The following is a 16,460-nucleotide window of genomic DNA, read 5'->3' on the forward strand; positions in this document are numbered from 1 at the left end:
GTTACACAATAAATGAATCAACTGATCAAGTTAATTAGCTTTGCCTTATTAGTAGTTAGTTACGCTATTGGATTAGTTAGAAACAATTAGCAAGATAAGATTCCTTCTCATTTTTATATAAGACATTACATATTAAATCATCATTTGAATATACAAGTACACTTTCCTATTGAATTCTATTCTTCATTTTCTATCTTTTCATCCTCCATAGTTGTATAACTCAAGCTTCTCCGGTAAGCTCATGTCCAACTGCTAAAACCTCAGATTCCGTTAAGAATCCCTACATTTTTGCTAACACCTTCCAGCCCCCTCCCCCTTCCAGCCCTTTCTTTACAAAAAAATGTTTTCAATTTTTATTTTAGATTTTCTTCCTTAACTCACCCAACCCCACCTGCATTCCCTACCCCAACCGCCTATACCCCAAAAAAATATTAATACCATTTTTCTTTCTTTTATGAATGAACCTCTTTTACCCATTTAACTATCCCTTGTGTTTGTATGTTGGAGCTCTAGTACCAATTATGACATAAGGTTTTGGGGTGCATCTTCTTGTTTTTGCATGATTTTGCTTATGAAACTTTGATATAGCTTTACTTTTACTTTTTGCATGAAAAATGGTTAATGAATTGATTGAGTTTGTTGTTGACCAACAGAAAGCATATGATAAAAAAAGGTAGGATTTATGCAATTTCTTTTCAAAGAAAGAGATCACAGTTATTGATGGATCTTTCAATCCGGTGGAATCGAATTGGAAGTACAAATTCCGGTTAGATTAATAAGCTTATGACCAGTGAACATATTTGGTTATGAACAAAGTTTATGCATAGCTAATGTAGCGGCTTATCGAGCATTTGAAAAGCTCACACCATCCATTTCTAATAGGATTTGTCCCTTGGGCACACGAGTAATTCAACCTGTGGAGTTTTCTTTTCTTCTTTCCATTCTTACTTTTGTAGGCTTCTCGATAATAGAAATATCTATGAGAACTTCGAAAATAAGACAACACTTGATGGAAATTGAGAAGTAGTAGGGAATGATAAGCAATTGTATCTATTGGGTTAAGGGCAAGATATGCATTGTATTTTTATATAATAATTCAGATTAAAAAACAATTAGACCCTCTAGCTAGGGAACTCTTCAGCAAATAACACCCTTCTTTCTGTAATTCAGTCTCATCCTCAAAGAATGTGATCATGGCTCAGAAAACTCTTCATCACCCGTTAGAATTCGTTTGTGACTTCCCCCTTTCAATGAGTTTTCTATCGCGATCCAAGTTGCGGAAAGAATTAAAACCTTCCCCAATAAATATAGAATTCGTCGAATGTGAATTCATGAGCAAAGTTGATCAAAACGTGTGATGTACTTTTATCACTTGAAAGGGTATTGGCTGGATGCCTCATAGGGACCATAGATGCTTTTGAATGCCCCTAACCTTGAGGGGATCGTATATCAATCGAGTTTCGGGCTAAGGACACTTGTATTCAGTTCATATTTACAACACCGCTTAGTTCTTTGTTTAGGTACATAATTGGGCTTGACAAAAGCTATAGAAAGGAAATGGTCTAAGCAGTTTAATAAAATGTGAAATAAAAGAACAACAAAAATAGGTTTTAGTAAAAACCTACATATAATTAATGAAAAGTAAACAAAGAAAAGATTAGTAATTAGCAGATACATTGGCGAAATATATTGAAAACAATTCAGAATTAGTATATATATCCCAACTTTCAAAGTCGAACAAAACTAAATGATTCAACTGACAACCAAAGCCAACCACAGAATGGTTAGGAGGATGTGATACTCTTTACAACCCGCATTCAAATCTCTAATAAAGCTTCACAATTGTTGTTTAAATACATTATTATATTTCTCCCATAAAACTAGTTTTTAATGCCTAAAGCATCCTTGTAAGCCCAACAAATGTGTGTAATTATTACTTATAGATCCATCAGAAGTTGAAGGTATGATCCATTTTCCTTAAGGGGTGTGCCTTTTCTGCCCATGTTCTTGAGATTCACCACCGGAATGGACAAATTCACCGGTACCATGTTCACTGCTTGTGAATTCTTGACTCGACATTCCAGATTTCTTGAATTTCTTAAGGTCATATGAACCTCCATCGTATTCAGAACTTTCACTAGAACCAAACATTGCAGTACTCGGGGACTTCTTCATTCCCTCATTTAAATCATCAAGAGACACATCACCTTCTAAAGCACGTACAATCTACAACATATATATATATATATATGTCAGTCGCTGGACCACTATACTTTTTAAAATTGTGAATTAGGAAAAGCTTTTGACAAATATTAAGAAGAAATTAACCTGACTCATTTTGGGACGTCTTCTTGCTGAATGTCTGATGGATGCAGCAGCACAAGCAACCATACATAGCATCTCTTGGGCATCAAAATTTCCTTCCAAACGTGGATCTATTAATTCATCGTAGTTTCCACCCTCTGTTGCACGAATCAGAATTGGCCTAGCCTGCACATATATACATATATGTTTAAATAATCTGATCGATGTCCTACTGAATTAATTTTTATCATTCGAAGATGTAAAGTAATCATCATGGTATACCCATTCCACTAAAGTATCATCATCACTGCTGATGTCTATAGGACGACGCCCAGTTATAAGTTCCAACAGCATAACACCATAAGAATAGACGTCAGACTTTTCAGTTAGCTTGCCACTTGAAGCGTATTCTGGTGCTAAGTACCTACACAAATAAATATACTCTTTCGATTAATGCAAATCCATTGGATATATTTGAAGAATTATCAAACTAAACTCACCCAAAAGTGCCCATGATACGCGTAGAAACATGTGTATTAGTGTCGTTGGAAAGTTTAGCTAATCCAAAATCAGCAACCTTACAAAGGGAGTAATAATAAACTTTGTTAGAAACCTGAATGAGGAATCAATTTGCTTAATGTTTCAACTATTTTTACCAAATACCTTAGCTTCACAGTTATGGTCCAGTAAAATATTAGCAGCTTTAATGTCTCTGTGAATAATACGAGGGTGGCCTGTAATTTATATATGAAATAGAAGTTTAATTTGTGATGAGAATATATAGACATGAGAATAGTATATATGAACTTACAATCTTCATGAAGGTACGCAAAGCCTTTGGCAGATCCTAATGCAATTTTAAGCCTAGTAGGGAAGTCCATAACAGGGCGACCAGTTCCTAATTAAATAAGGGATCGATGAGTTAAATACGACATATGTAGAATGAGTATTTAGATAAAAAAAATGAAATTAAGTTAATACCATGAAGGTGATACTCAAGAGTGCCATTAGGAACAAACTCATATACCAACAACCTTTGAGATCCAGCAATGCAATAACCAACTAAAGAGACAAGATGTCGATGATGTACACGACTAATAATTTCAACTTCAGCTTGAAATTCTCGTTCACCTTGTCCACTATTAGCTTTTAGACTTTTGACAGCTATATCCTTACCATTAGGCAAGACCCCTTTATGTACAAAGCCAAAACCACCTTGTCCCAATAGATTAGACTTAACAAATCCTCCAGTTGCGGTAGATAAGTCATCGTATGTAAAACTACTTTGGTTAAAACCAAGAGCCATTGATGGGTGTGGGGGTGGCAATGGAGGTTGTTGAGGACCAGAGAAAGCAGCAGAGCTTAATTCACTGCTACTCATCATTGGTGGTGGTGGTGGAGGTGCTATTGGCCAACTCAGTTCTGAACTTACGTTAGTACTCGGTGCTTGTGGATTAGGCATTTTCACCATATGATCCGTTGATTGAATATTGTTGTTGTTGTGCCAATTCCCATATGGTCCACTGTTATAGTAGTCAGTACCTGCACCATATACACATTCTCAATACTAACACTATTTAAACCTAAACATATTCACTACTCTGCACATTTACCAGTTCTCTTCATAGCTACTGCATTTGAAGCTAATTCTATTTGAAAACAGTATGCTCTCAACATAAAACATACAGTATAAGTTAAGAGAAGAAAGAACATACTATTGCCTCCATGAGAATTGTCCCTGTAGTAGCCCATTTGGTCGCGCGGCCTTCTCCTTTTGCGTTTACAACATGATATAAGGAAAACTAACATGACAAGAAGTAATAGACCTCCTGCAGCAGCAACTCCTACAATGATGGCTGTCCCGTTATCATTAGGCTTGTTGTTATTATTATTATCTAGGGACTTGCTTGGTGGTGGCTTATGCTTTGGAGGAGAAAGAAACCCGGAGTTGGGAGAAAAAGGAGAAGGAGGAGGTGGTGGTGGTGGGGGTGGAGGAGGTGATGAACCTCCATTTGAATTTGACGATTTTCCTGGTGGTGAAGATTTGTTACCATTATTGTTGTTACCACCATTGTTGTTGTTGTTATTATTATTGTTACCACCATTATTGTTGTTGTTATTGTTCCCACCATTATTGTTGTTATTGTCATTCTTATTGTTACCGATGTTGTTATTGTTGTCGTTATCATTGTCGTTATCATTGTTACCATTGTTGTTGTTGTTGTTACCATCATTGTTGTTGTTGTTACCATTATTGTTGTTGTTGCTGTTACCATTATTGTTGTTGTTGTTGTCATTGTTATTGTCATTATTGTTGTTGTTACCACCGGAAGGAGACGAGTTATTATTATCCCCTGATGGCGGAGAAGATGATGAATTACTTTGAGGAGGAGATTGGGATGTTGAATCATTGGATGAAGATGAATTGTCTTGGGATGGCGAAGAATTTGAGGATGAGCCAGATGATGGAGAATTCGAAGAAGATGATGATGGTGAATTTGATGAAGAATCCGAAGATGGTGTATTGGATGATTGATCATCCTTAGATGATGAAGACATTTTTATAAAGTCTTGATGATCACACTTTATGTCAAAACACGTCGTTTAAACCCTGCCGTTCTCCCAAACAATGAACCCTGTTCATTAAAGATCAAAATAAGAAACTTTTACAACAAAAGAAAAAATATATTTTTAATTATTTTAAGAACAACATAACACATATAATATTGTTCTCTGTATAAACATGTATGTGAATCATGAATGTATGTAAAAGATGTTATTATTGTAAAAGGTATGGAACATATTTATGTGAGATAGAGAAAAGGGAAGAAATTAGCTTAGAGAGAAAGGAGAAAAGAAAGAAGATTATACCTTTAGGAGAATGGCAGGGAGAGGATTCTCAAAGCAAAGGGAAAAATTAGCGCATGATAATAGTTTTTACAAGTAAACAAAGAGTCGTCTTTGCGTCCTCAAATTCCTCCTAAAATGAGGGAACTAATCACTTAATCTACACTCTTAACAATAATAGGCATTACTACTTTTAAATGTTTAACTTCTAAATCATTTGGCAAATTAGAGACCGCAATATAATTTAGAAACTTTTATTGGTCAATAAAAAATGACGACTAGAATAATTTAAAATCTTTATTTTGAGGCATTAGAACCAAATGAATGTGATAATTCCTTTTCAAAGCCCAACATATGTCACTCCTTTTCACCTCTAGCATCCCTTTCTTTCATGCAATATATTAACCAGTCATTTTTTTCGGAATTCTCCAGAGATTGTCTACAAAAACATACTCTCACTCCTTCTACATCCACATTTACATCAACTAACAAAAAAATTAGCTTTATCATACATACTAGTTCTAAAACTAGGAAGTTTCCATTTGTCAAGTTGATATATATGGTCCCTTAACATGTCTAGGGATCGGAGCTGCTGAAAATTGTTGAAGTACGTATGTTATTCAGTTTCTGAAGCTAGCGTAACCAAACAGTCTGCTACCCTCAAAATATGGTTGATTCTAACATTGCAATGCTCCATAATCTTGATGGTTTGCTCAATAATCTGTTTAAGCCTGAGGTTGGTAGTATGCTTTTTGATCAACATATTAACAATTACCAGAATTAAAGTTCAAGATCAAAATCAATGTGTCCATTTTGACTGCATCATTTTCCTCCAAACTCCGCCACAAGAGCTTCAACCATATTGTTACTGTTACATTGAACATGTATAGAAAAAACCATCATAACATAACCATTTTTGTCTCTAACTATCCCTCCAATGCCTGCTTCCCCATTCTCACAATTGAACTTGTTTTACAGTTAATTTGATAGGTCTTAATTTCTCGATCACTGTACACAAGTCGTACCATTTGAAATTGAAGTCAAGCTTGTCATAGAGTCTAGAAACAACAAATTTAATTTCCCAAAGTCCTTAATGTTTCATTCTGTTTTATTGAAAGTTTCTTTGTTTTAACATATCTACGTGATGTCCTTGATCAGTTTCAAAATTTCCCAGCCTATATAAATAGGAGCAATTTGGAGGATCATTCCACGAATTTTGTTGCAAGGTTGTATCCTCCACCATCTAATGAAAATTGTGATGATCGAGTCCTTTTGATGTCAAATTCCTAATGGATCGCCTATTCTGCTCCATGATTTGTTGGCGTCAATAAAAATATGGTGTATAGTATATGTCTGTGCTAATCTACAACAATCACACTCAATAAAATGGTTAGTACCAAACATGTCCATAGTGTCATAGAAAGGGAATTTCTTTTGAAGAAGCCTCCAAGTGAGAAAGGATATTTTGAAAGAATTTTAGAGTGCCAAACCTTACTCAAAAAGTCATTTTTTATTTATTATGAGCTCTAATTGTATTCCAAGAATCTTGGTTCTCAATATTAATATTGTAAATGAATTTGAAGCTTTTCTCATCCTGTTGATCCTGCTTATGGAATTTTTTTAGCAGTGACAAAGAAGCTTTTTTTGTTGTTGATTTTTTGACCTGAGGCTTTTGCATATCTCCTGCTTCATGGTAATCCTGATTGATTTGTTGTTCCCTCCAATGAATATAACAATATCATCAACATAAGCTAGATAATTTATGATAGCTCCAGAGAGATCCACAGTAAAAGGGAATCGTTTGTTGATAAAACTTGAAGCTTTTCTCATCCTATGAATCGTGCTTATGGAGTTTTTTAGCCGTGACAAAGAAACATTTTTCATTGTTGACTTTTTAACCTAAGGCTTTTTCATATCTCCTTACCTGTTTCATAAAAATCCTTTTTGATTTGTTCCCTCCTATGAATCCTCATATCATATCATATCATATATCATATATCATCATATATTTCTAAAAGTGGGACCAAAAAAATTTCATCACCTTATTTCTGCATCACAAATTAAAGCATATACTCTTTAATAGAATATCTATATTTGATAAGAAAATAAGTTTTTTAGGGCATTATTAGGCATGTATTAGCCGCAATACAACATATCCTCAATTTTTTATTTGGTGAAAGCTTATGCTAAGTTGAATCTAATGGAAATGATTAGGTTGCATGGAGTGCCCCTATCCATTATCTTCGATCACGGTACCTAATTACCTCTCAATTTTGGAAGTCTTTCCAAAAAGGTCTTGGTACTTGTGTCAAGCTTAGTACATCCTAAAATTGATGGGCAAGTAGAGCATACTATTCAGACTTTGGAAAATATGTTGAGAGATTGTGTGATTGCCTTCAAGGGTAATTAGGATGATAATTTGCCTTTGATTGAATTTGCTTATAATAATAACTATCATTCAACTGTTGGTATGACTCCATTTGAGGCTCTTTATGGTAGGAGGTGTAGATTTCCTATAGGTTGGTTTGAAAAGTTGTAACTTTTATGAAAGGTTGTGACCTTTCCGAAGGGTTGACCTTCCGATAAAGCACAATAAGCATCTATTCACACTACCTTTTGTTGTCTATAAATAGGGGGATTACCTCTCATTATAAAACAACTAGTTTTTTGGACTTCTTCTTCTATACTAAATCTAGTATTCTAAGTGTACTTTACTGCTGTTGAGTGGTTCGCTGACACCATGGGTATAGGTACCGATACACCGGTGAGTAAGATCGTTCTATCCTGGGAGGATATATTCCATTAACCTTTGGTACTTGAGGGGAATAATTTCCTTAAAGGAACACTATGCGTTCAGTGGGCTCAATTTTCTTCTTTGAGAAAAATATTTTGTATATTGTTTCTAATCTGGTTCTGATTCTATTTTCTCTACTGGTTTTAATTTTCTAGTATTGAAAATACTCTTTAAACTTTGTTGTTTCTTATCAAATTTTTCAAAGTTTTTGTTCTAAGTATTTTAGAAATACAAGATGAACAACAGGTGTAAATCAGATAGATAGATAAATAAACCTTCTATATGCTCTTGAAGCAAGTGTGCATATTTGGAACTCATAGAGTGTTCAGATTCCCAAGTGAATTCTTCAACATTATGATTCCTCGACAACAGTTTAATGGAGGCTACATCTTTTGTTCTCAACATTCAATGCCATATGGATGCTAGAATAGTACCTATTATTATGTGCAAATTTGCTACATGCTCCCTTGGTGTATCCTAGACCACTAGCATTACAATAATGCAAGGTTCATACAACATTTAGAGTACCTTCTTCTCTTGGTCCAATCCCTTTTTCTAGTCAATGCATACTAACAATGACTTTCAGTATGACACCAATTATCCTCGATACCAATGATAGACTTTAGACACGTTACACTACTTAAGTATTGTTAAGAGTAAACTTTTCTAGAAGGAAGAGTATCCTTTTTTACTAACAACACTAACTTTTTCTCCTTTTAAGTAAATTTTTGTAATGGAAAACATGACATTTGATTTTCACTTGTAAGACACAAAAACTCCATTAAAAAGTTCTAAGAATACAAGCAATTTACATAATTATGAAGAAGAACCCGAAAACTATGAATGATTCTCAAGTATACTAACAACCTCAGACTTTTGTTCCTCACTCAATTCTAAAGGAAATTGGATAAGAAACTGAAGTACAAGGTCTCCTCTATTTGTACTTTCCTGTTTAGGTTTAGGCATGCCTTGGCCTGGTATGACTTTCTCAAATCCTGGATGAATGATTTCATCATCAAATGACATAGTCATTACTTCGTCGTCTCCGCCCAAAAGAGGTACAGTGATTGTACACCCTGTGAGAGCTTGTACTAGAGGGACTTCAACTCCAAGAAGTAAGTCATCTCCTTCTCTTTTGTATAGTGGATGTGTTTTCTCATCAATTGAGAATATTATATCTCCTGCTCTCTCATCCCCTTTACCTTCAAAAGTAATTTTTGTTCCTCTCTTCCATCCTGGCTTCACCATTATCGTTACGACTTCTTCCTCTTTAACAATTAGCCTGCAAGTTACAAAATATCATTATGTTTCTATTTAGTGTTATACATACAGCCAGGATTACCTTAGCTCATGGTTTTATATATGGATTTGAACCCTGTGGTTTCTCCTATGCTTTTCTTTTTATGGGTGCATTGTTTACTATATCTTAGTTTGTGTCAGTTTCTCAAAATAGATTTACATATATATACATAGTTAGCGAGTGCACGTTTACCCCCTTCCTAAAGGTGTGGGTCCGCCTCTAGTGTTATACTAGTTCATAATGCTTATTGATCCTCAAAGGAACAAAATTGAAATTTTAATTTCATCTGAAAGGAAACAAAAATGTAGAATATAGTATATGTACCCTGTTGTTGCAACAACATCTCTTGTTATTATGACCTTCTTGACGCATCCATTGCACAATTCCTCAAGTGTACATTCCAATTTCTTCTCAATTGGTTGAGGTTTTCTCCGAGAAGTAGACTGAGAAAAAATGATAGGCTTGCTAGCAACTTTGGAAAGGTAATTTGGAGGTTGATCTGATACAGGGGTGCCAGGGGTTGTGGGAGTGTTGGTTCCACTCATCGTAAAACATGCTGGCATGGACGTGTAAAAATCTACCGTTGGGCTGATTCGACTCGTTGTTCTTGAAAGGAGTGTGGGACTTGAAATTTGTAACTCATCCTCCTCCTCATCTCTTGAATTTTTTTTAGGTGTTTTTGCTGCATCACTTTTAAATAAATCTGCTTCCTCTCTCTTTTTCTTGCTAAGAACCTGGAATCACATTTGTAAACAAGTAAGTATATTTTACAATTCTAACAACATACTATATTTATATTTTTAAATTTTAAATTTTGAATGTTTTAGTTCAAAAATATTACGCTCACAACATGGATTGATAAATGATAATTAAATAATAGTATATGACAAGTTATGCATGTACATACCCTATAAGCTTCATTGATGGATCGAAACTTGTCTACAGCTTCAGCTTGATTGGATTTATTTCTATCAGGATGCCATTTCTTAACGAGATGTTTGTACGCTTTGCAAATATCTTTGAGGGATGCTGATTTTGGAATTTCTAAAATTCCATAATATTTCGAGGCAGATGATGGCGACTTAGTAGATTCTCCCATGTCAGATATTATTTTCTATAAGTTTTTTTTTTTTTTGGTGGGAGAAGGACACCAGAACAGGAGGGGCTGTGGAGAGAGAGTGTTTTTTTTTCAGAGAAAGAATTGAAGAAGCAGAAATTTTGTGGAAATGAATGTAAATAGAAAGGGAGATAGTATCCAAACAAGTGTGTGACGAAGCGTAATATCTTCTATTTACGCTTGAATTATTCGAAGGGAGGTTTTGCCCTACGTTTATATTTTGGGACAAGGGCTCTTAATTGTAAAGACTAGAGCAAAACCTTAACAATATGTTGTGAGATTAATTTGACTATTATAATTGATGTTTCTTATTTAATGTCAATTTTATGTTTTTATATGGTTAAATAACTTAATATAATTTTTTTCTAACATTTCCTTTCCAAATTATTATAGCGACTCTTGACTGAATATTATGATGATGTGAATGTACGATAAATAATATAACATACCAAGGTAGACTTGAATTTGATATTTTTATACATATCATTCTTAGTGTCAGTAAAATAAGTCCATTATTAGTAATGTAGAAAACTAAATTGCAAATAGTTATTTTAGAAAATGTAGATGGTGTCATGTTTAGAAATAAAATAAATCTTTTTTAATGTATAACAGTATAAGGAAGCAGAAGACAAAAAAAAGAGTTATGCCCTCATTTTTATTTGTTAAAATGGTAACAGACACATATATCTACTTCCTCCGTTTCTATTTATATGTTGCCATTTTGGATTTCACGTGCCTTAAGAAACTAAGTAAGTTTACTATTCTATTTCTATTTAATTTTTTTGGAACTCAAGTTTTCAATCAATGAATTTGATTAATTAATTTAACCAATGAGCATGAATCATTTACTTAACTTTTTTAAGTTGGTCAAATGTATATTTTCAAGGCTAATAACTCACAAGGGTAAAAAAGGAATAATAGGATAATTTATGCATTGATTTTATAAATGACAAGTTCAACTATTTATAAAAAATGATGACATATAAAAAGAAACAGAGGGAGTAATGTTTAGACTCAACTTGAGCAGCATAGGCTAAATGATAAGATACTTTTCAAGTGTCCAAAACCACAAGGAACAACTGTATTTTGGGAAGGAGGAATCATTGAAACGTTTTAGGGATTAGGAAACAATTGTTTTTTTTTTCAAAAGTGATGACTGTATAGTAAAGTCATAACTTTTGGCCTTCTGTATATATGAAGTTAAAATTAGAAAATAAATAAATTGTGTTATAGAGAGCTCCACCTCACCGGATTGAGGGTTCTCTATTATATAAATATATATACTACTCCCTCCGTCCACAATTGTTTGTCAGGGTAAGGTCATGCACACCCCTCAAGGAAAATGTAATACAAGGTGTAATTTGACTAATATAACCCTACTATACCAAGAATACCAAAAGTCCACATAACTTTTCAATTGAACTACACTACCATTAAGGGTAGAATTGGAAAAAAATGACTAATTATTTCTTGATTGTTTAAATTGACAATTAATCTTGGACATCTATTTTTAGTATACCTGCCAAACAATTGTGGACGGAGGGTAATTTTTTCGTTCTTTGTGCGATCGTTAATGACATATTTCATTAAACTAATGAAAGAACATTTCAATATAAAGTTTACATTGTCACACATATGTTAAGAACCTTTTTAATGAATGAGTGTAATAGTATTGCTAGTTGATCACTTTCTTTTATGGTTTATATATTATCAACTACAAATTTTATTCATTGATATAGTTTTCTTCTACCATTCCCTCAAGTGTTGCTCAAATATTTGGTTGACTTTTAATAACTCAACACAAAATGAAATTTTATTGCGAATCTTCATAGATTCTTTTAATGTGAGTTCATTTTGATTGCAGTTGCCACATTCATTTGTTCTGTGTTAGGGCTTGAAAAAATGTCTTGCCTTGTAACGTGGTTCTTCAAAATTGTGAGTTTTCTATGTCCTTTCCAATTCTAAATTTTTATCGTCACCTTCGCATGACCAATGTTATTTTCCAATTCTAAATTTTTATCAACATGCACTTACTCTCACTCATATATGGTTAAGTCCAAATTAAAATGGAAGCTCGTTGTTTTTAGGAGGGGGAGACCAAGAAGGTGACAATCAATCCGGAGATAAAATTGTCACTGCTAAAGAGTCTAACCATCTGTCTATCTGTCTATAGCTCATCCTCAAAAAAGAATACAACAGGGAAAATGTGGACTAACACAAAAATATATATGGTCAAAATAATGGAAATAAAATGGGAAAATAATGACACCAAGAATTTTACGTGGAAACCCTTTTAAATAAGAGAAAAAACCACGGGCCAAGATGAGCAACTGATATCACTATAGCAAGAAATTTTTACACTGTGTAGTCACGAATACAATATTCAAAGTGACTATAACACACTCAAAAGAAATAACACTCTTTTGATTTACACCTTACTAAAATATCGCTCACACTCTATTTTTTCTTCGCAGACTATTTTTCTTGTATAGTCTATGGAATACCTCACTTTGCTCTCAAAATATATTTTTTCTCTCTAACTTGATGTGTTCTACAAATGAGCAAGAATGCTCTATTTATAGAAGGAAAAAACCATACCTATGTCATTAGTGACATAGGCAAATGTAGCAAAGTCCAAAGGGTTGCAAATCTTACCAATTTTCCAACCACCAATTTTTTTTCCAACTCTTATCGCTATTCCTTTTTAACAATTACTTGTAGCACTTGAGTAGCAAAAATTGACTAATATAAAGAACATGGGATGGACCTCACAAATCTCCCCCTCCAGTCCCATGCACTAGAAGGAGGTATCTTCCTCTTCGTTAGAGAGAGCTCATACCCACAAGTTCTTTGCATAACTCGAACTTGTCTTTCAATATTGTCTTGTTCAACATATCTGCAGGATTTTCACTTGTGTGGATCTTTTTGACGTGAAATGATTCACTCTCCACTTCCTCACGAATCCAATGATATCTCACGTCGATGTGTTTTATCCTTGCATGGTACATGAAGTTCTTGCTCAAGTCTATTGCACTCTGGCTGTCACAATAGACAATATACTCCATCTGATGCAAACCAAGCTCTTGAAGAAATCACTTTAGCCATATCAACTCCTTGTCGGCTTCAGTAGCCGCAATATACTCAGCTTTAATTGTAGATAGTACAACACACTTCTGCAACTTCGACTGCCATGATATAGCTTCCCCTGAAAAAATAAACAAATATCCAGTAGTGGATTTTCTGTTATCAAGGTCACCTGGCATATCAACATCTATATAGCCCTTTAAGATTGGATCTGATGCTCCAAAACACAAGCATTCATCTGAGCTTCCTCTAAGATACCTGAGTATCCACTTCACAACTTCCCAATGCTCTTTTCCCAGATTGTCCAGAAATCTGCTGACAACACTAACTGCGTGAGCAATATCAGGTCTAGTACATACCACTGCATACATTAGACTTCTGACAACTGAGGAATATGGAACTTTGGCTATGCTCTCTTTTTCCTCCCTAGCTGTTGGACACATCTTCTTGCTCAACTTCATATGACCAGCAAAAGGTGTAATAATAGGCTTGGCATTCTTCATATTGAAGCGCTCTAGTACACATTCAATGTACTTTTTCTGTGACAAATAAATCTTCCTTTCATCTCTGAGACGAGTAATTCTCATGCCCAAAATTTGCTTGGCCTGACCCAAGTCTTTCATAGCAAAAGACTTTCGCAACTCTTTCTTCAACTCGTCAATCTTGGAAGTATTCTTACCCACAATCAACATATCATCCATAACAGCAAGAGGATGATAAAATCATCGTCAGAAAATTGTTGTACAAATACACAATGATCTGAAGAAGTCTTCTTATATCCTTGCTCCCCAATAACAGATTCAAACTTCTTGTACCACTTTCTTGGAGCTTGCTTTAAGCCATAAAGACTCTTTCTGAGTTTGCACACAAAATTTTATTTACCTTCTACTTTGAAGCCCTCAGGTTGTTCCATATAAATTTCTTCTTCTAGGTCACCGTGAAGGAAAGTCGTCTTCACATCCATCTTCTCAATCTCTAAATTAAGACTAGCAGCCAAATCTAGAACTGTACGAATCGAGGACATTTTTACGATAAGAGAAAATATTTTGTCAAAGTCAATACCCTTCCTTTGACCAAATCCCTTAACAACCAATCTAGCTTTGTATTTGGGCTTCAAGTTGTGTTCTTCAACTTTAACTTTGAACACCCACTTGTTCTTTAAAGCTCTCATGCCCTTGGGCAAGTTTACCAACTCATAAGTGTGGTTCTCATGCAGAGACTTCATCTCATCTTGCATGGCTTCAATCTATTGATCCTTGTGTTCATCTTCCATGGCCTCCTTATAACATTCAGGTTCTCCCCCGTTGGTGAGTAATACATACTCATTGGAGGAATAACAAGAGGAAGGAACCCACTGTCTTGTGGACCTCCTAAGCGGAATATTTGATTCGTCCACAACTTCATGAGCAAGAGGATCATCAATAACAACATCATTGTTGTTATCAACATCAATGTGTTGATTCGATACATGATTCTGGGCATCACCATTATTATCAAGCCCAATAACATCATGCATACTTGTGTGAAGAACTTCATCATGATGAACTATACCATCAAAACTTGAAGATTCTAGCTTCTCCGCTTTGTCAATATCTTCAATAGTTTGATTCTCCATGAAAATAATATCATGACTTCTCACAAGTTTCTTCTCAATTAGATCATATAGCCTGTAACCAAATTCATCAAGGCCATATCCAATGAAGATGTACTGCCTTGTCTTGGCATCTAACTTTGACCTCTCAATTTTTGGCACATGTACAAAAGCTTTGCAACCAAATACTCTTAAATGATCATAGGAAACATCTTTTCCATACCAAACTCTATTTGGAACATCACTTTGCAAAGCAATAGTAGGAGATAGATTAATAACATGTGCAACGGTCAATAAAGCCTCAACCCAAAATGAGTTCGGCAACTTTGCTTCAGAAAGCAAACACTAACTCTTTCCATCAAGGTCCTGTTCTTCCTCTCAACCAAACCATTAAGCTGAGGAGTCTTAGGAGGAGTCTTCTGGTGTCTAATACCTTGATGCTTGCAGTATTCATCAAATGGTCCACAATATTCACTACCATTATCAGTACGAATACATTTCAGTTCCTTTCCAATTTCTCTTTCAACTGAGGCTTGAAACTTCTTGAAGACACCTAACACTTGGTCTTTTGTATTCAAGACATAAACTCAAAGTTTTCTGAAGCAGTCGTCAATAAAAGTGACAAAGTAGAATGCACCATCCAATGTCCTTGCCTTCATTGGACCACATAAATCAGAGTGCACCAACTCAAGCAACTCTGTCTTTCTCGAAGGAGGGTATGACTTAAAGAAAACTCTATTTTGTTTACTAGCAAAACAGTGCTCACACTTTTCTAATTTAGCACTTTTGAAGTTTGACAATAATTTCTTCTTAGCTAAAACATTAAGTCATTTCTCGCTGATGTTGCTAAGCCTCTTGTGCCATAACGTTGAAGAGTTATTCCTCTCAAAAGCATTCACCATATCAACACAAGTAGAAGCCGTAGTCCAGTATAGACCACGACATTTGTTACTACGAGCCACAACCAAGGAACCCTTAATGAGTTTCCATTTTCCATCACCGTTGGTACTAACATATCCTTCATCATCCAAAACACCAACAGAAATGTAATAACCCAAAAAACTAGTAAGACCAAGATAGAGCCTAATGGAAACTAGTAGGTGAAACTAGAGCCTTACATGTGAGCTTTTGAGGTTGATGTTTGGTTGTAGGTTGTATATGGACTTCCAGAGCTTAGGTTGAGGTGTCTAGGGGTTACACTTCAAGGTACGACCCCCCAAAGACCAACCAAGGGTCATTGAGGGGACCCTAAAGTCTAAACCCCCAAGGTTGCCTAAAACCAAGAAGCTGCAAAAATCTAATGACCTACGAATGCGGACCTACTCCCCGTAGGTCCATCCACCCCCCGTGGATGGCCTTCGTAGGTCAAGGCCCCCAAGTCCATGTTGCAGACTCAAATCAAGACCCCACAGTATAGGGCGTG

The 16,460-nt window shown here is 35.0% G+C and overlaps 3 protein-coding genes across 3 annotated transcripts; all 3 read right to left on the reverse strand.

The window, feature by feature from the left end:
* Positions 1 to 1,963: 1,963 nt before the first annotated feature.
* LOC125845612 (putative proline-rich receptor-like protein kinase PERK6) lies at positions 1,964 to 5,308 on the reverse strand. The gene is made up of 9 exons (XM_049525165.1): positions 5,176 to 5,308; positions 4,020 to 4,940; positions 3,286 to 3,846; positions 3,116 to 3,202; positions 2,968 to 3,038; positions 2,805 to 2,881; positions 2,587 to 2,728; positions 2,329 to 2,490; positions 1,964 to 2,226 (listed from the first exon to the last, which is right to left on the reverse strand). The coding sequence occupies exons 2-9, from the start codon at positions 4,861 to 4,863 to the stop codon at positions 1,978 to 1,980; spliced, it is 2,193 nt and encodes a 730-aa protein (XP_049381122.1). The 5' UTR covers positions 4,864 to 4,940; positions 5,176 to 5,308; the 3' UTR covers positions 1,964 to 1,977.
* Positions 5,309 to 8,782: 3,474 nt separating this feature from the next.
* On the reverse strand, positions 8,783 to 10,418 carry LOC125844450 (uncharacterized). Its single transcript, XM_049523765.1, has 3 exons — positions 10,153 to 10,418; positions 9,570 to 9,979; positions 8,783 to 9,227 (listed from the first exon to the last, which is right to left on the reverse strand). The coding sequence occupies exons 1-3, from the start codon at positions 10,342 to 10,344 to the stop codon at positions 8,783 to 8,785; spliced, it is 1,047 nt and encodes a 348-aa protein (XP_049379722.1). The 5' UTR covers positions 10,345 to 10,418.
* Positions 10,419 to 13,454: 3,036 nt separating this feature from the next.
* On the reverse strand, positions 13,455 to 14,147 carry LOC125845706 (retrovirus-related Pol polyprotein from transposon TNT 1-94). Its single transcript, XM_049525246.1, has one exon. The coding sequence runs from the start codon at positions 14,145 to 14,147 to the stop codon at positions 13,455 to 13,457; it is 693 nt and encodes a 230-aa protein (XP_049381203.1).
* Positions 14,148 to 16,460: the final 2,313 nt, after the last annotated feature.

Source organism: Solanum stenotomum, chromosome 11, assembly GCF_019186545.1.
Source record: "Solanum stenotomum isolate F172 chromosome 11, ASM1918654v1, whole genome shotgun sequence".
Taxonomy (NCBI): domain Eukaryota; kingdom Viridiplantae; phylum Streptophyta; class Magnoliopsida; order Solanales; family Solanaceae; genus Solanum; species Solanum stenotomum.

What these genes read in the sequence shown, in the direction of transcription:
- LOC125845612 (XM_049525165.1), bottom strand. Translation starts at nt 4,863, where the DNA reads ATGTCTTCATCATCTAAGGATGATCAATCATCCAATACACCATCTTCG. An exon ending in TCTTGAGTATCACCTTCATG is followed by an intron (nt 3,203 to 3,285) that starts GTATTAACTTAA and finishes TTATTTAATTAG; the next exon opens with GAACTGGTCGCCCTGTTATG. An exon ending in CGTATCATGGGCACTTTTGG is followed by an intron (nt 2,729 to 2,804) that starts GTGAGTTTAGTT and finishes TTATTTGTGTAG; the next exon opens with GTACTTAGCACCAGAATACG.
- LOC125844450 (XM_049523765.1), bottom strand. Translation starts at nt 10,344, where the DNA reads ATGGGAGAATCTACTAAGTCGCCATCATCTGCCTCGAAATATTATGGA. An exon ending in CCATCAATGAAGCTTATAGG is followed by an intron (nt 9,980 to 10,152) that starts GTATGTACATGC and finishes ATGTGATTCCAG; the next exon opens with GTTCTTAGCAAGAAAAAGAG. An exon ending in GATGTTGTTGCAACAACAGG is followed by an intron (nt 9,228 to 9,569) that starts GTACATATACTA and finishes TGTAACTTGCAG; the next exon opens with GCTAATTGTTAAAGAGGAAG.
- LOC125845706 (XM_049525246.1), bottom strand. Translation starts at nt 14,147, where the DNA reads ATGGATGATATGTTGATTGTGGGTAAGAATACTTCCAAGATTGACGAG.